General features: G+C 43.3%; 2 protein-coding genes and 2 long non-coding RNA genes across 4 annotated transcripts; 2 read left to right on the forward strand and 2 right to left on the reverse strand.

The window, feature by feature from the left end:
- Positions 1-1,181: 1,181 nt before the first annotated feature.
- LOC127367113 (H-2 class II histocompatibility antigen, A-U alpha chain-like) lies at positions 1,182-4,140 on the forward strand. Its single transcript, XM_051406680.1, has 5 exons — positions 1,182-1,321; positions 1,494-1,654; positions 3,167-3,275; positions 3,355-3,636; positions 3,733-4,140. Exons 1-5 carry the CDS (start codon positions 1,246-1,248, stop codon positions 3,849-3,851), a joined length of 747 nt encoding a protein of 248 aa, XP_051262640.1. The 5' UTR covers positions 1,182-1,245; the 3' UTR covers positions 3,852-4,140.
- Positions 4,141-4,691: 551 nt separating this feature from the next.
- LOC127367110 (H-2 class II histocompatibility antigen, E-S beta chain) lies at positions 4,692-7,404 on the forward strand. The gene is made up of 6 exons (XM_051406672.1): positions 4,692-4,900; positions 5,797-6,063; positions 6,301-6,582; positions 6,887-6,997; positions 7,079-7,104; positions 7,204-7,404. Exons 1-6 carry the CDS (start codon positions 4,849-4,851, stop codon positions 7,228-7,230), a joined length of 765 nt encoding a protein of 254 aa, XP_051262632.1. The 5' UTR covers positions 4,692-4,848; the 3' UTR covers positions 7,231-7,404.
- A 3,602-nt stretch (positions 7,405-11,006) lies between these two features.
- Positions 11,007-11,403, reverse strand: LOC127367118 (uncharacterized). The gene is made up of 2 exons (XR_007885439.1): positions 11,266-11,403; positions 11,007-11,161 (listed from the first exon to the last, which is right to left on the reverse strand). It is a non-coding gene; the product is annotated as an uncharacterized LOC127367118 (long non-coding RNA).
- A 4,442-nt stretch (positions 11,404-15,845) lies between these two features.
- LOC127367117 (uncharacterized) lies at positions 15,846-16,280 on the reverse strand. The gene is made up of 2 exons (XR_007885438.1): positions 16,105-16,280; positions 15,846-16,000 (listed from the first exon to the last, which is right to left on the reverse strand). It is a non-coding gene; the product is annotated as an uncharacterized LOC127367117 (long non-coding RNA).
- Between the last annotated feature and the right edge of the window lie 1,886 nt (positions 16,281-18,166).

The raw sequence follows: 18,166 nt of genomic DNA on the forward strand, positions 1-18,166 counted from the left end.
GGGGCCAAAAGTAAATACCTATTGTGTTACTTAGACACAAAATGGTACCAGGATCTCAAGCTTAATTGGCACAAAGTGTCACTCTCCCCACCGTATACTATCTAATTTACAGTTTTATAGACTTTTTTCACAGCAGTCATTTTGACATGAACTAGTCAAGTAAACACATGTTTCCAATGACACTAATGATGGTTAATGACCAGGCTGACCAATTTAGATTTTTCTCCATTATTCGAGGAAAAACAGCTCAACAACGATTAGATGGATTTCCATGAAGTTTTGTACAGAAATCGTTCAGAATTCATTGTTCCCAGAGGACGAATCCTCCCTACATTTCCTCTAGCACCATTTGACTTTTTCCAAAATATAATATTGGTTTATATCTTCACAGCTGTTGGATGGATTGCCATGAAACTGAAGCTCCCCTCAAGATAAACTGTAATCACTTCACTGATCTGCTGACTTTAGTATCGCAACCATCAGGTCAAAATTGTCTAACACATTGTTTTAAGACCAAATACCTACAAAAGTAATGACATTCTCATCAACCTCTGCTGTATTTTGTGTTTGGTGCTAATTGCTAACATGCGTAACTAAGATGAAGAACATAAAACCTGTTAAACACTAGCATGTTAGCATTGTCACTGTGGGCATTAGTTTTTAGCTCACACTGTCTTATTCATAAATTATCTTACCTTGTTCTATTTGAGTGATTTTACTGATGATAACTGGTATTTATTGCTTTCATTTGTTGGTAGAATGATGTAAGCCAAACTCATCTTTACTTTACATCTTTATTTTTACTCCAGAGACCACAATGGAAATACTTCCTTCATCATTCTTGACATTTTGTACTTGTTTGTGCTTTGGAAAAAGATGTTGGGAACTCTTGTGATGGAAAATTAATGTCTTTGATGCATGTCTTGGCACGTGTAAAAGCTTTATTTATGTACAGATTAGCTGCAAAACAGGTCAGACGGCTGCTTTAACATCCACATTTACACAGAACAAACTCTCTACAAAGTGATTTTGTTTGAGATTTATTTCAATCTGATCCTTTTCTAATTCATAATAGTACAGTTGAAGTATAGTTAACTTAAACTGACTGTATTTTCTCTGGTTACGTTTTTACTCTTTTACTTTGCCCATGTTTTCCACCTGATCTGGTCATGTGATTGTATTTGTTTCCTTATTGGTAACAAATGAAACAATGCTCCATTCAGACTCTAACAGAGAGTTTGAACCATGAAGATCTACTCCGACATGCAGCGCTCTGCTCTCATAATCCTGACGCTCAACAGCTTCTGTGCCTTCTCACAAAGTAAGATTCTAACATTGATAGTAATTTTATGTAAACATAAAAATATATTGTTGTATTGTTGATGTATTACTATGTTTGTCTGCTTATCAGTGCCTGAAACAAACCACAAACATTAGAAGCTGTAACTTTTCCAACATGTGACTGATTTTATTTCTTGTTCCTTGTTTTTCAGTTCCCCATGAATTTGTCAATGTTGTGGGCTGCTTTGTGAACGGCACAACTGAGGTGCTGTTTGAATTTGATAATGAGGAGATTTTATATGTGGATTTCCAAAAACAGGACATTGTGTACACTGTGCCCAGACTTATTGGTCCTGATCCAGATAAAATTGTGGTAGGTTTGAGTACTCTATATTAGTAATATCCTTGTTTCCTTGTACAGGGCCGATTCGGATTTGTTGTTAATACAAAGATTTGTTTCAACGCCACACTCCTTTAAAGTATAGCGCAGAGATCTTTTCGCATGCTGACAGTAAAGCAGTTGCTGGAGTCCATTTAGCCAGGTGACTGGATGACATTTATAGACCTGACTGACCTATTCTTCTATGTCCCTATTGGACTGACGAGTCCACCCTTTAGACCTCTGAACCAGGAGGGCTGAAAAGGTGTTGTCTGTCATGATAGCGCTCTGTTTCCCTGACATCGTCTATCGTACGAAGAGAGTGTCAACGCAGCCAACAGACATCACGCTGTCCTCAGTTTCATTCACCCTTCTTCATCACGTCCATTAAAACGCTCCAATTAATTCAGAACGCTGCAGCACGAGCACTGACAGGAACTAGAAAAAGAGATCACATCTCTCCTGTACTAGCTTCTCTGCATTGGCTCCCTGTAAAATTTAGAATAGAATTTAAAATCCTCCTTCTCACCTATAAAGCTCTTCATGGTCAGGCCCCTTCATATCTTAAAGAGCTCATAGTACCCTATTACCCCACTAGAACACTACGTTCTCTGAATGCTGGGCTACTTGTGGTTCCTATAGTCTCTAAAAGTAGAACAGGAGCCAGAGCCTTCAGTTACCAAGCTCCTCTCCTGTGGAACCAGCTTCCAGCTGTGGTTCGGGAGGCAGACACCCTCACCACATTCAAGAGTAGGCTTAAGACGTTCCTCTTTGATAAAGCTTATAGTTAGGGCTGGATCAGGTGAGTCCTGAACCATCCCTTAGTTATGCTGCTATAGGTCTAGACCATCGGGGGATTTCCCATGGTGCACTGAGCTCCTCTCTTCCTCTCTCTTTCTGCACTCATTCATGTCCCATTAATGCATGTTACTAACTTCACTTCTTCCCCGGAGTTCTTGTGCTTTCTCGTCTCGCAGGTTCTTATGGATCCCGCTGGAGCCTCCTGCTATGGTCCTGCTAGATTGCCATTGCCAATACTGTTGTTACTGTGCACCTGTCTGTCTGTCTGTCTCTGTCTCTCTCTCTCTCTCACCCCAATTGGTCGAGACAGACAACCACCCACCTAGAGCGGAAGGATCTGTCCTAGGTTTCTGCCTTTTAACAGGCAGTTTTTCCTTGCCCTTGTCGCCAAGTGCTTGCTCATGGTGGTACTGTTGGGTCTGTGTAATTAATGTTATAAAGAGTTCGGTCTAGACCTGCTCTATTTGAAAAGTGTCCTGAGATAACTTCTGTTATGAATTGGCGCTATACAAAAAAAATTGAATTGAATTGAAATTTAATTTTGTGGCTTTTGGTCAATTTCAGACTCTGTTTGTAAAGTTTACAGGCAGCCACGCTCTTGCTCCTGCATTACTCTGTAGTAATAATTAAAAGAGCTTTGATTTGACTGACAAAATGTGAGTCGATTCGAGGTCTTCTTGACTGATGACTTGATTGATTTTTCAGGGGCAGACCTATGCGAGAATACTAGAAGATGCTGTGACAAATAGGGAACTATGTTTAGGTATAACTGCTGTCGCCGCAGCAGAAGAGAAAAATCCACCAGAAGAAAAAGGTAAATTAACCTCAACATTTATCAGTGATATGATTTATAAAATGCTGAAGGGTTTTAATTGTCTTCTGACCCACTACAGACCCCCCTGAGAGCATCCTCTACCCTACAGAAAGAGTTGAGTTGGGAGTTGAAAACAGCCTCACCTGCTTTGTGAATCATTTCTACCCACCTGATATTAAAGTCAGCTGGACTAAAAATGGTCGTCCGGTGTCAGAAGGGGTGTCACTCAGCCGATATTATCCCAATAATGATCAGACCTTCCACCAGTTCTCAACCCTGACGTTCACACCGAGGGAGGGTGACATGTACAGCTGCACTGTGGAGCACTCAGCTCTGGACAGCCCTAAGACAAGGATCTGGGGTGAGTTTTTTACCTCATGAGGGCAATTAAAAATACAAAATGAAATGTTTTGTTGTTACCTGTAATGATGCATGTCCTTTCTAACTTCCTCCCCAGAACCTGAAGTGACTCCTCCCGGTCTTGGACCAGATATTTTCTGTGGAGTGGGTCTGACTGTGGGCTTGTTGGGAGTTGCAGTTGGAGTATTTTTCATTGCCAAAGGACACCATGGATAATAATATGAATATAGGAAGATTGTTAACATTCAAAAGGAACACATTAGACTGCACCCATTCATATTTAATGAATTACAAACACTGTATAATCATCATGTATATCCTAGCTTAAATATGTGCTTTATATTCTTAAATAAAGCATATATTGCATATATATATTCATGGAAAATGTAAGTATGCTACAGGATATCTGTTACTACTACATTTATTTGCGTAAACTTGCAAAAAATGCATTATAAAACCTTGTTTGTTCTTAACACAACATTATAAATAAATCAGTGGAGATAAATGTGTACTGTGCAGTGGAGGATTATTACTCTTTATTATATATGAATAAGTTCTAGTTGAATAAATAGATCAAATAAATCTGTTCACTATTCTTTGACATGAAACTGGAAAAAATCAAGAGCAACTTCACCAGTAGGTGGATGGTAAATATAAACTTATATACATATATAGCACTTTTCTAGTCTTTAGCTTCACACTATAAGTCACATTCACCCACTCACATGGTGGATGATGAGGGCAGAGGCTGCCATGCAAGGTGCAGACTGATGGCACAGCATGACTTGTGGGTCTTTGGGAACCTACGAGTCTCCTCTTTGCAGACATGCTGTTAAAATTAGCTCTATTTTGACGACTCAGGCCATTCTTCATACATAATGAGTACTTTTACTTTCGTTTTTTTTAATGCAAATCTGTTCTCGAGGCAGTGTTTTTACATTATTGCATTGGTACTTTTACTTAAATATAAAGAGTAAATAAATCTGAGTTGTTCATCTAAACCTGGTACTACATAGAGAGAGATTGCATGCAAAGAAAAAGGAAGTAGTGATGTGACCTGCAGTAATATGATCGTGGAATCTAAATGAGGTTGACACTATTTCCACACCCACTTGGGGAAAAATGCTGTTTATGAACCTGAAATTGAACTTCCTTGTTTATCAAACTCAGAATCAACTTTAACTAGTTTCCTTTCCGTCATTTACATGACAACATGTCTCGGGCTCTCGTCTTCTTTACTCTCCTGTTGGCATTTTCAAGAGCAGGTAGGTAACATTTGCAGTTGCTGTTCAAGTAGTCAAATATTCACTTGTTAGATTATGTCAGAAATGTAAGAATGTAAAACATAACTGTCCGTGTATCTTTTGGTCATTCGATTTTCCTTTCAGAAACGGGTATTAGAAACAGAAAACAAGAGGTTATTTGATTTTCGTTTTAAAATACAAAAATTTAAATTGCCACTTGGAGGTACAAATATGGACGACTTTTATTGTCTAATTTCTCCACATTGGTACAGTAAAAATGCTTGATATTAAGCATGCTTAGATGTGTAGAAGTAAGATATACCATCCATAGTCAGGAATTATTGAGCAAAGTGTTTTTACAGTAGCTCAAATATATGAAAATATGCCACTTGGAGGTACAAATATGGGACTTTTATTGTTGAATTTCTCCAAATTGGTACAGTAAAAATGCTTGAAATTAGGTATGCTTGTAGTCTCATATGTGTAAAAGTCAAATATACCATCAGTAGCCAGGAAACACTGAGCAACATGTTTTTACAGTACCTCAAATATGGTCAAATATTATAAAATATAATAAAGACTTTTTTGGCATTTCTACACACTGGTGCAGTAAAGCTACTTGATATAAAGTATTTTTTATTCATCAGGGGCGCATTAAACACTTTAATGTAACATATTTTATTTTAAATGTAGGTTCGAATTATAGCTTACTGTTCTAAATACCATAATTTACCATAATACCCGTTTCTGAAAGGAAAATCGATTGACCAAAAGATACACGACCCATAACCCATAAGACAGAAGAACTCCAGTTCACAGTTTTAGCTTTAGAGATGTGTGAGAATATCAAATGAAGATTAAAGACATTACAAATAAGTATCTATATCAACTCATATCTGTTGGTATTATTTTGACAGATGCTCTCTACGGTCAATATTTGGCTCGTTGTCGGTTCAGTTCACCAGATGGTCATGATGCTGTGTACCTGGAGCAGTTCTACTTAAACAAGAGGCTGTTGGCCCTATACAACGGCACTTTGGGGAAACTTATGGGCTACACAAAGGAAGCAATTAAAATTGCAGATAAACTCAACAACGATCCAGATTATGTGAATTTGGGGAAATGGAAAACAGACCGTTGCACAAGAAGCTCCCCACTGGTTTATAATTCCCTGCTCTACACAGGTGATTATCACAGTCCATAACAGCTACAGATGCTTGACTGGGGGACGTAACACACAGCTCTATCGGCTTGTTTGTTTTTTAAATAGTCTTATAAATAGTATAATATGAGCATAGTTCTCAACATCAAAATTTCATCCAAACATTTTGAACTTTTGCTTCAAAGGGAACTTGTATAAAATGAGTAAAATAAGTGCTCTTTTATGACAAAATGTTGTATTTTGTGCTAACTTCCTCCAGTCGAGCCGTCTGTTTGGCTGAGGTCAGTTGAGGCAGTGGACAGCAGACATCCAGGCATGCTGGTCTGCAGTGCGTACGACTTTTATCCTCAACAGATCCGATTGACTTGGCTGAGGAATGGACAGGAGGAGACATCTGATGTGATGTCCACTGATGAACTGCCCAATGGGAACTGGCTCTACCAGATTCACTCCTTTCTGGAGTTTACACCCAGACCAGGAGAGAAAATCACCTGTATGGTGAAGCACGCCAGCCTCATGGAGCCCAAGCTTTATGACTGGGGTAAGAGAGTGTGCATGTGGACAGGTGATGTAGAAATTACTATTTAAATCTCAAGCAATGAGATATTTATTGCATTTACTCAAATACTGTACTGAAGTGTAATTTTGAGGTCATTTTACTTCCTTAAAGAATACTTTTCCAGCATTAGATATTACTAGTAATCTTAGGTACCATAGCAGACATATAACCTATGAATTTGATGTTATAAATTAAAATTATAACACATTTTCATGCAGCAGCACTGTGCAGAGGAACAGTAGACAGCAGAGATAAAATTCATTGTTTGTGGTAACTGTGTTTTCAGAGCCCACGGCTGACTCAGGGACCAATAAGATTGTTGTTGGGACAGCAGGGCTGCTGCTCGGTCTGGTCTTTTCAGTTGCTGGACTGCTTTACTACAAGAAGAAATCTTCTGGTGAGAGATTTATTCTGATTAATATTGAGATTAACACTGATTTTTCCACCTCGTCTTTATATTTTTCTTTTCTAATTGCAGAACGTGTTTTGGTGCCAACAACTGAGGTAGGCTTTTACATTTAACAATCACCTCTCTGTCAGTTTGTCTGAAACATTTGTGGCTGGATGTCATTCATCCGCTTCAATAATGAATTTGTCCTGCAGGTGTTTTATCCAGAGCACACACTTTAAGTCGGAGAAGCCTTCGGGGATTCAGTGAGAACTCAAATACAATGGTTTGGGCTATGTGCTCATTTCTATCCTTTGCTGACTTTGATTGTATATGTTCCATATATATAATTACAATGGATTATCACAAAAGCACAAAGCACTGTAAAAGAATAAAAACCTACATCTCAGTAATAATTGTTGTTTCCTTCCATCAGTGTTGTGGCCTACATTAATATTTCAGTATTTCTCCTCAAACTCTGTGGAGCCTTTTAGCCTCGTTTTAATTTTCCAGCCTAAAGATTCTTCTGTTCCTATCAACCTCCAGTTTCCAGCTGCTGCAAGTAGCTGGTTTTGTTGCTCCAGTAATGAAAATGGTCTATAGAATATTAACTGAATTTGTTTAAATGAGAAGAAAGTTTTTCTTTAAAATTACATTGAGCAGAGGACACATTTTCTTTCAGGGTTACATTGTTGTCTTTAGTAAAAGTCTTCTCATTGTTTCTTTTCTCTTGTCTTTCTTTGCATATTTGCTGTTGAGATAATCGAAAGTAACAGAAAGTGAAGAAGTTACATTACTTTAATGATACTCGGATTAGGTTTCTGACTACATTGACAGGCAATTAATAGTAATTAGTAGCAATAATAGTAAACCTTCACAACCCTGCAGCTGTGTATACATAGACACGTCAACTTTGACCTGAATGCTAATGACAGCATGCTAATGTGCTCATAATGACAATACATGTTGATGTTTAGCAGGTAACATTTACCATCTTCACCATCTTAACATTTGCTACCGGTGGTGGTGGTGGATGTGGGGTGAACTTAGGTGTTCAGGGAGAAATTGTTCATAGCTGTATTAAAAGGTTTCTAAAGTTTGTTCATGAAACAAATATAATTTATTGCACTTGAACGCACCGACAGCAACAGATATTACAGACAATGGGTGCAGAGAAATTAAATTAATTAACAGTGGCCTTCACATTTTAGACCGAGCTTTATCAATTAATATCATTTCTGGGGATCATAAAAACCACATTAACATTTTAAAAGATATTTTCCAAGGATGAGACCACTTGTATTTTTGATTTCCTTTCTAAAAGTTTTGACTTTAGAAAACAAGTTAAATCAACAGCTGTTCAGTCACAGTACCAGAGCCAGTTCAAATTACACACAGGGCTGCTCCATGCACGTAGAACTGGATATCACATTTAAAGGTGGTGGCATTACTGAATACAGGTGGTGGTGAAGCAACAAGAAACATGAATGTAAACAATGCAGGTTTACATCTGCCTTGTAAATGTGGAAGGAATTAAAAACATTTGTTGGATCTCAAGCATAAATACATTTTTGTTTAAAGAAAAAACTCGTCTGGGCTCCTTAAATCCACCAACTGTGGTCACTGCACCAAAATCACCTCACAGCCCAGTCCTGCTCGTGGTACTTGGGATACTTCCACATACTCACTAAATTAAAAAGTGTCTGGTTGTAACTTTCATTATGGGAGCTTGTAGGTGACTATATTAAAATGATAAGATAAACTTTAAAATGAAAGTGAATGAATGGTAAGGATGAGCTCTGAGCAAGGCGAGGGTCTTGAATGTTATGACAGGTGGAACCACAAGCAGTAGCACCCAAATGCAAGACTTCACACACAGGATCTTTTTATTAAAAAACAGAAAGATCCTTAGTTGACAGGAAACGGGTTCGGTACACAGAAGTCCAGGAAGAAAACAACAACAAACAAATCCAAACTGCCACCGAGGCAGACGCCGGGTCAAACAACAGGTAGCAACCCACAAACCAGGATAACAAACAACACGACTGAAAGCTGGAACTGTAGACACAAGGGTACAAAGACAACTAACACAGGGAGTATATACGCTACAGGTAGACTAATTCGACACAGGTGCAGATAATCAGGGCTGGGCAAACAATTACAAACAGTGGGAAGACACACAAAGACAGGAAGTGAACCGATCAGAAACAAAGGAGACATAAATACAAATAAAAAACAAAGTACACATGAAAAACTGACTACACAATTAAACAATGTTCTCTAATGAAAATTAATACATTTGAATAAAATGACCCAAACTAGAACCATTTTAAATTTGGACTAATTTTACCGTTCACCTTTTGAGTAAATTAAAAGGGAAGTCTGCTCTTCTTCATTATCGTCATGTGAACTGAAGTAAATAATGTTGGAAATTCCACGAACCATTCAACAACAACACTGCCAACAGGCTAAAAGTAGCCTGATTCTTCCCTCTCTTAAATTTCCTCATAGTGTTCATGCCTTGGCAAAAGCTTTATTTATGTACGGATTACCTGCAAAACAGGTTAGACGGCTGCTTTAACATCCACATTTACACAGAAGCTGTGGTCAAACTCTCTACGGTCCGTGTATCTTTTGGTCATTGGATTTTCCTTTCAGAAACGGATATTAAAGAACAGAAAACGAGTGGTTATTTGATTTTCGTTTTAAAATACAAAAATTAAAATTGAAATACAAGGCGTTTTTCTTTTCGTGGTCAAAAGGGATGAGCGAAATTAAAAAAATTTCGATTTTATTTTCTATTTCATATAACAAAAAATAAAATCACTAGAAAACAGAAACGGAAAAAGACCTGTGGGGTATTGCACAAAAGTAGGATAAAGAAATCCAGGATAAGTGAGCAAGCGCGGCTGACTTAGCCTGCTCGGCGCATCCTGGCTTAATCGGTTGCGTTTGCCGAGCCAGGATGAAAAGGCGCGGCTATGTTAAGCCAGGTGTAGATAGTCGGGATAAGTGCGTGTTCACGGCATACTGAAATAGACCTCGCGATCGCTCACAGAATCACCGATGGGAACATGGATAGAGTCACGCTCGTATTTCACGGCCGCTGAAAACAGCTGCTGATGGAGTTCTATGAAGAGGTGGAAGCTAGAAGAAAAAAGGCAATACCAATGCCATAATTAAAGAAAGAGAGAAAGCCTGGCAGACAATAGCGGACCGGCTTAATGCTTAAGTAGTCCAAAACTGTACAATGAATAAACAGTGCTCCACTGGAACTGTCATAATTAGGCTACAATTAAAGGACTAAAGGAGTTACTTTAAGTCCACTAATCAACTGTTGTACACTTTGCTTTAAATGTGGCAAGTAGAGGTTCATGTTACTCAGAAAATGTAAAGTATGATTAAGTGCAAACAATTATCCACAATGTGTGTCATTTAATCTATTTTTATCTATTTTATCTTTCTATCCTTCATAAAGAACCAACTTGTCTGGCCATAAAAGGACCTGGCAGCAAGTTAAAGTTAAATACAAGAACATTTTGCAGGCTGGAAAGTGACTTTAAAGTAGATAACAGTGAACAAATGAGGTGAATAGATTAGGTATCTGCTGACTTGTTGAATGTCTGTATGATTGTAGCAGTTAAAAAGCCCATAGAACTGGCACAGGGGGCCCACCAAGCCAGGATATGGGTGCTGCAAATGGTCCCTTTATTGAGGTTCTCTGCATCCCCAACAGAATAAAGGAAGCTCCCACTTGCAAAACATCTCAATGTAACACAGACCATCTGTGGTACAGTGAGAGCATGGCTTCCTGCCGTCTGGTGCTGTATTTTTGGACCCAGCAGCCTACATAAATATCTTAGTCCATCACCTGAGAATCTGTATCTCTCAATGAGATAGTCATCTCCAACAGCCAATGGGTCTGACCTGTCCCAGAAGACTCTTTCATGACTAAATGCTCGTCTGTGACAAGGCTGGTGTTGGGACTGGACCCAGGAGCAGACACCCAGACAGTATGGAAGGTTTAAAGGGGGTTTTATTCCACGCACACGCACACACACAGGGGGGATGAGGGGCGGCCAGAGCAGGAACGGGTGGGTGAGATGGCGGAAGAGACCGGAGACACAGAGGCACAGGAGAGCGGACACAGGAAGCCAAACAGCACAAGGGACCCTGGGGCACGGGAGAGAAACGGTTAGACAAGGGGACACGCACAGGGGAAACACAAGAGAGCTTGAATCGCTTAACTAAATACTGAAGGGAGCCACGAGAGTTACCACCACATAGGCTGAAACAATCTGGCGATGAGTGGGAGGAAAACCGGGTTCTTGAAGGCTGAGGCATGATGAATGATTGAGAGCAGGTGAGACAGCAGGTGAGGAGAATGGAGGCCGCACCCTCAGGCACACAGGGAAGGGGGGAGGAGCAAAGGGAGCAGGAGGGGAGCGGAGCCATGACAGTACCCCCCCTCAAGGACGCCTCCTGGCGGCCTACCGGGCTTGTCAGGATGGGACCGGTAGAAGTCCGAAAGAAGGGAGGGATCCAGGATGAAGTGCCGGGAACCCAGAACGCTCCTCCGGCCCGTACCCTTCCCAGTCCACCAGGTACTGGAAACCCCGGCCCCGCCGTCGGACGTCCAGGATCTGGCGAACTGTGTAGGCTGGGTGGTCGTCGATGAGCCGGGGGGCGGAGGGGGTCGGCCGGAGGGCACAGAGGGCTGGAGGAGACAGGCTTCAGGAGAGATACGTGAAACACAGGATGCACATGTAGCGACGGAGGGAGTTTTAACCTCACCGCCACCGGATTGATGATTTTGTCCACTTCAAGGTCCATAAATCGTGGAGCCAGCTTTCGAGACTCTACCTGCAATGGCAGGTCTCGAGAGACAGCCATACCTTCTGACCAGGTGTGTAGTCGGGGGCAGGGAGTCGGTGGCGGTCCGCCGGGCGTTGGTTTCTAGCCGCTGTCCGAAGCAGGGCTGCACGAGCCTCAGTCCAAATCCGGCGACAGCGGCGCAGGTGGTCCTGTACTGACGGGACCGCCACCTCCCCTTCCTGAGATGGGAACAACGGAGGTTGAAAACCATAAGCTGCCATGAATGGGGACATACCTGTGGCAGCGCAGGTGAGGGAGTTGTGAGCATATTCGATCCACGGAAGAAATGTGCACCAGGAGACCGGATGTCGGGCGGCGACGCAGCGCAAGGCAGCCTCCAGTTGCTGGTTAGCCCGTTCTGTCTGGCCGTTGGATTGTGGGTGGTAACCTGAGGATAGACTGACAGAAGCGCCCAAGGCCTGGCAGAAGGCTCGCCAAACCTGGGAGGCGAATTGTGGACCACGGTCAGAAACTAGGTCTTGAGGGATTCCATGTAGGCGGAACACATGGGTGACCAGGAGTTTGGCAGTCTCAAGGGACAGGGGAGCTTGGGCAGAGGCACGAAATGGACAGACTTAGAAAAACGGTCAACAATAGTGAGAATGGTGTCATTACCTTCAGAGGTAGGCAGTCCAGTAACAAAGTCCAGGGCGATATGGGACCAGGGGCGACTTGGAACGGGCAAGGGGTGTAATTGTCCAGCTGGCAGCTGGTGGGAGGATTTCCGCGGGCACAGACAGAACAGGCGGCTACAAAGGCTCTCGTGTCTCTCGCCATGGATGGCCACCAAAACTTCCGCCGTAGGAAATCCAGTGTTCGTTGGTAACCAGGATGGCAGAGATCCTGGAAGAGTGAGCCCACTGGAGGACCTGGGACCTGGTTGAGTCTGGAACAAAGAGTCGGTTAGGGGGCCGTTACCTGGGTCGGGTTGCGAGCGTTGTGCTTGCTTCACCAGAGCCTCTATCCGCCAGTTCACTGCAGCCACCACACAAGAAGCCGGGAGGATGGTCTCTGGTTCAGTCCCCGGCGTCTCGGGGTCGGCTTGGCGTGATAGGGCATCTGGCTTGGCATTGCGGGACCCAGGTCGGTAGGTGAGGGTGAAAACAAAACGGTCAAGGAACAAAGCCCACCGGGCCTGGACGGGAGTTGAGCCTCTTGGCTGAGCGGAGGTACGCCAGGTTCTTGTGGTCCGTCCACACGATGAACGGGAGAGCTGCGCCCTCCAACCAATGCCTCCACTCCTGAAGGGCTACCACCACCGCCAGCAGCTCTCTGTTCCCAACGTCATAGTTCCTCTCCGCTGGGGACAGGCGTCTGGAGAGGAAGGCACAGGGGTGCAGCTTCTGGTCCTTGGGGGATCGCTGGGAGAGTACTGCCCCAATGCCAGTGTCAGAGGCATCCACCTCCACCACGAACTGGAGGGAGGGGTCAGGATGCCGCAGCACAGGGGCAGAAGTAAACAGTTCCTTCAGGGCTAGAAAGGCTGTTTCTGCTTCAGGAGACCAAGCGAACGGTGCTTTCACCGAGGTGAGCTTAGTCAGGGGGGCTGCTACCTTACTATAATTCCTAATAAAGCGGCGGTAAAGTTAGCAAACCCCAAGAAGCGCTGCAACTGTTTGCGAGTGGAGGGTCTCGGCCAATCAGCCACGGCCTGAATCTTGGCTGGGTCAGCCTTCACCTGCCCCGCTCAATAATAAACCCCAGAAAAGACACGGATGTCACATTGAACTCGCATTTCTGGCTTTCACGTAAAGCTTGTTCTCCAGGAGTCTCTGGAGTACCTGCCGGACATGCTGAACATGTTCCTCCTGGGACTGCGAAAGATGAGTATGTCATCTAAATAGACGAACAGGAACCTGTTCAGCATGTCTCTCAGTACATCATTGACCATGGCCTGGAACACAGCTGGCGCATTGGTCAATCCAAGGGCATCACCAAATATTCGAAGTGGCCTAAGGGGTGTTAAAGGCAGTCTTCCACTCATCTCCCTCTCTGATCCTGACTAGATGGTATGCGTTCCGGAGGTCTAATTTGGAGAACACTGTAGCCTTATGAATGGGTTCAAATGCCGGGTCAATGAGAGGGAGAGGGTACTTATTCTTAATGGTGATGTCATTAAGCCCTCGATAATCAATGCAAGGGCGGAGGGACTGGTCTTTCTTAGTTACAAAAGAAACCTGCCCCTACCGGAGACGAAGAGGGTCGAATAAGCCCTGCCGCTAGTGAGTCACCTTATATTTCTCCATGGCTTCGCGCTCAGGTCTGGAAAGGTTATACAGGCGACTAGACGGCAGAGTGGAACCAGGGAGCAGCTCTATAGCGCAATCATATGGCCTATGAGGAGGTAATGAGACGGCACGATGTTTACTAAAAACCTCCCTAGGTTGTGGTATTCTACAGGGACGGCAGATAGATCAGGGGGCTCGGGAGGTTTGGGAACAGTGGGAAGTGTTACACTAGCGGACTGGAGACAATGAGAATGACAGTGGGCACTCCAGCTAATGAGTGAGCCAGTAGACCAGTCGATTGGGGATTGTGGAGTTTTAGCCAGGGGTAACCTAATACAACAGGAGTGTTGGGTGATGAAATAACCAGTAAGCTGATCTCCTCACGGTGATTACCAGAAAGGATAAGTGTGAGGGGAACGGTTTGCCGAGTAATGTTCGCTAAATGTTTCCCGTCTAAGGCATTACGGGTTGATTGTCAGGGAGTTTGATAGTGGGAATGTTTGCCTGAAGCACGAATGCCGAGTCAATGAAACTCTCCTCGGCACCTGAGTCGACTAGTGCTGTGAGGGGAATGGAATTTACCTGCCAGTGAAGGGACGCTCTTAATTGCAAACGACTAAGAGGGGCAGAGGAGGAAGCGGGGACTTGGCTCACAGGAGCAACACCATTCACAGTTTCTCTCTTTGGAAGCTGGGGGCAGGCAGCCAAGAAGTGACCGTGCTGGCCACAATAAATGCATAACCCGGACCTCATCCGGCGTTGGCGTTCTGCCTGAGTGAGGCGGGTGCGACCCAATTGCATAGGCTCTTCTACGGGCTCGGGGGTACCTGGCTCGAGGGGCGTTTGCATGGGACTGCTAACTGGGGATCTACTGAGATGGTGGCTCTGGGTAAGGCATGGAAAGGAGAGGCTTGTGAGCGCCCCACTTCTCACGCCGTTCTCGCGAAGACGATTGTCAAGCCTAATCGCTAGTGAGATTAGCTCGTCAAGGCTAGCAGCGCTATCCCTAGCCGCTAACTCGTCCTTCATAACCTCCGACAGCCCATGCACGAAAACAGTCTGCAACGCCTCTTCATCCCAACCACTCTCTGCCGCTAAAACTCTAAACTCGACTGAGAACTCAGCTACTGAACCAGAGCCCTGACGAAGATTCAGTAAGCGTTTAGCTGCCTCTCTGCCTCGCACTGGATGATCAAACACTTTTCTTAATTCGTCAGAAAATCGCTGGAAGGTTTCACAAATAGGGGAGTGCTTCTCCCACAGGGCGGTTGCCCACTGAGCTGCTTTCCCTGACAATAAGCTAATCACAAAGCCACTCGGGCGCTATCTGAGCTGTAGGTAAGCGGCTGTTGTTGGAAAACTAGTGAGCACTGAAGCAGAAACCGCCCACAAGCCCCCAAATCCCCAGCATACCGTTCAGGTGTAGGAACGTGTGGTTCCCGGGGCAGGGGGGGAGGAGAGGCTGCATGCGGCATGGCAGGGGAGGCAGAGGGAGTAGCTGCTTCAGTGGCGGTGGTAGGAGCTGTGGGAGGAGTGGAGACCTGATCGAGCTTGGATCCAGGGCGGCCACACTACAGCGAGGTCTTGGATGGCTGCCACGATCCCGTCGAGGACCTTCTCGTGTTGGCCCACTCGTTGTCCCTGGTAGGCCAGTGCGCCGGACGGAGTCTGGGTCGCTGGGTCCATGCTGGCCAGATTGTTCTGACAAGGCTGGTGTTGGGACTGGACCCAGGAGCAGACACCCAGACAGTATGGAAGGTTTAAAGGGGGTTTTATTCCACGCACACGCACACACACAGGGGGGATGAGGGGCGGCCAGAGCAGGAACGGGTGGGTGAGATGGCGGAAGAGACCGGAGACACAGAGGCACAGGAGAGCGGACACAGGAAGCCAAACAGCACAAGGGACCCTGGGGCACGGGAGAGAAACGGTTAGACAAGGGGACACGCACAGGGGAAACACAAGAGAGCTTGAATCGCTTAACTAAATACTGAAGGGAGCCACGAGAGTTACCACCACATAGGCTGAAACAATCTGGCGATGAGTGGGAGGAAAACCGGGTTCTTGAAGGCTGAGGCATGATGAATGATTGAGAGCAGGTGAGACAGCAGGTGAGGAGAATGGAGGCCGCACCCTCAGGCACACAGGGAAGGGGGAGGAGCAAAGGGAGCAGGAGGGGAGCGGAGCCATGACAGTCTGAGGATTGGGGCTTCCTCATCAGTACATCCTCCAAGAAAGGGCAAGCCATTATGAAGAGGGAACAGGTGTGAATAATATATATATATTATGGCATGCCGTTTAGGAAATGAAGCTTTGAATATATGAAATGAATCCTGGATATACTGATAAAAATGTGAGAATACTGAATGAAATTGAAAACCTAGTTGTATCCTTTTATCAAAGTGATAGCCTTCTGAATTAGCTGGTTTTACAAAATGGCATCAGTTGAAATATTACAATACTTTCTTAAACTGGAAAACTTTTTGCTTTTTCTGTCAGGATTTAGCCTGAGGCCTGTTGTAGTCGGCCTGCCACCATGAAAAAGGGAGGGAACTTCTTCGTCAGGAGAACGGTATTGGGCACGGGTACTATGGGAAGGATTTTGGCCCGTACAAGCACTTGCCAATGAGTTAATAATGTCCTCATTGCTCAGTATTGCTGCACAAGGTTCCTGACTGACTCATTCTCACTTCTACAAGATGACAGCAGTGCCTTGATTGACCAGTCAAGTTTCATTGAATATATTAAAAGATTCATTCAATATATTAAAGTTTCATTCCATATATTCAAAGATTCATTTTAGATATTCAAAGATTAATCTCTTAAACGGTATGCCATAATATATATACTATATTGCCTTGTCACAGATTTCATTGAAAACACCTTTGCAACTTCATCAGCTGTGTTTTGTAATCTCAATTACTGCAATAAACACATATTTATGCAATTTGGCAAGCAGTCTTCATTAGCATAGCAATATAACACTTGTCCTGAGTAATAATACTACCACTTGAATCAATATAAAAGACTGTTGCAATTACAAACAGCCAACAGATTTAAATGAAATGAGAAATGACAATATATATGTAATATTTTAATGCAGAATAATTAAAATGATGCAACATACTTAGAAAGACCATGGACATGCTGTAAAACACATTAATTCCTCACAGGATTGACGGTGGAAATACAGGTGAATCACTAGGATTAATCTTAGCCTGGCTGTTAGCCTGGTCTGGAGCAGGCTAACTGCAGAGAATAAATCACCATAGTAACTTGGCCGGGATAAGTTTAACCTGCTTTCATGCAACCGACTTGAGGCTAAATTAAGCCAGGATAACAACATATCCGGCTTAATCCCTTATCCTGGTTTTGTGCAATACCCCTCTGTTGTTTCATATTCTGAGACCGGATGTTGTCATTTACAGGACGGTGCTGTGTAGAAGAAACAGTAGGCTAGTAGACTGCGGTCAATCCAGCCTTGAGTCCGATCTCCGTGGTCAAATCAGCGCACTTAAATTTAGAGTGTACAAGTATTCTCAGCATTATGGTAAATGCGGAGAAACAGCGTATTTACTTCCGGTTTTCAAAATAAAGGTATTTAGAGCCGTAAGCTATAATTAAAATATGTTACATTAAAGTGTTTCATGGCCCCTGATGAATAAAAAAACTTCATATCAAGTATCTTTACTGACCAGTGTGGAGAAATGCCAAAATAAAAGCCTCATATTTATGCCTCCAGAGATTGCATATTTTCATATATTTGAGGTTCTGTAAAAACACATTGCTCAGTGTTTCTACTGATGGTATATTTGACTTTTACACATATGAGACTACAAACATACTTAATATCAAGCATTTTTACTGTACCAATTTGGAGAAATTGAAGAATAAAAGTCCCATATTTTACTTCCAGATTCCATATTTTCTTATATTTGAGCTGCTGTAAAAATGTAAACTGTATGTGGAACCACCTGCAACAGCTGTCACAGAATAATATAAAAATAATATGTGAGGAAGAGACAGTAGGTACAATGGTGTTTTGAAGTTAAAACTAATTATTTTTCCCTTTTAC

This window comes from Dicentrarchus labrax, unplaced genomic scaffold (assembly GCF_905237075.1).
Source record: "Dicentrarchus labrax unplaced genomic scaffold, dlabrax2021, whole genome shotgun sequence".
Classification (NCBI taxonomy): domain Eukaryota; kingdom Metazoa; phylum Chordata; class Actinopteri; family Moronidae; genus Dicentrarchus; species Dicentrarchus labrax.

Excerpts from the sequence above, each read along its gene's own strand:
- LOC127367113 (XM_051406680.1), top strand. The coding sequence starts at position 1,246 with ATGAAGATCTACTCCGACATGCAGCGCTCTGCTCTCATAATCCTGACG. Across the intron at positions 1,655-3,166 it reads CTGATCCAGATAAAATTGTG|GGGCAGACCTATGCGAGAAT; the intron begins GTAGGTTTGAGT and ends TTGATTTTTCAG. Across the intron at positions 3,276-3,354 it reads AAATCCACCAGAAGAAAAAG|ACCCCCCTGAGAGCATCCTC; the intron begins GTAAATTAACCT and ends GACCCACTACAG.
- LOC127367110 (XM_051406672.1), top strand. The coding sequence starts at position 4,849 with ATGTCTCGGGCTCTCGTCTTCTTTACTCTCCTGTTGGCATTTTCAAGA. Across the intron at positions 6,064-6,300 it reads TAATTCCCTGCTCTACACAG|TCGAGCCGTCTGTTTGGCTG; the intron begins GTGATTATCACA and ends AACTTCCTCCAG. Across the intron at positions 7,105-7,203 it reads TTTTGGTGCCAACAACTGAG|GTGTTTTATCCAGAGCACAC; the intron begins GTAGGCTTTTAC and ends TTTGTCCTGCAG.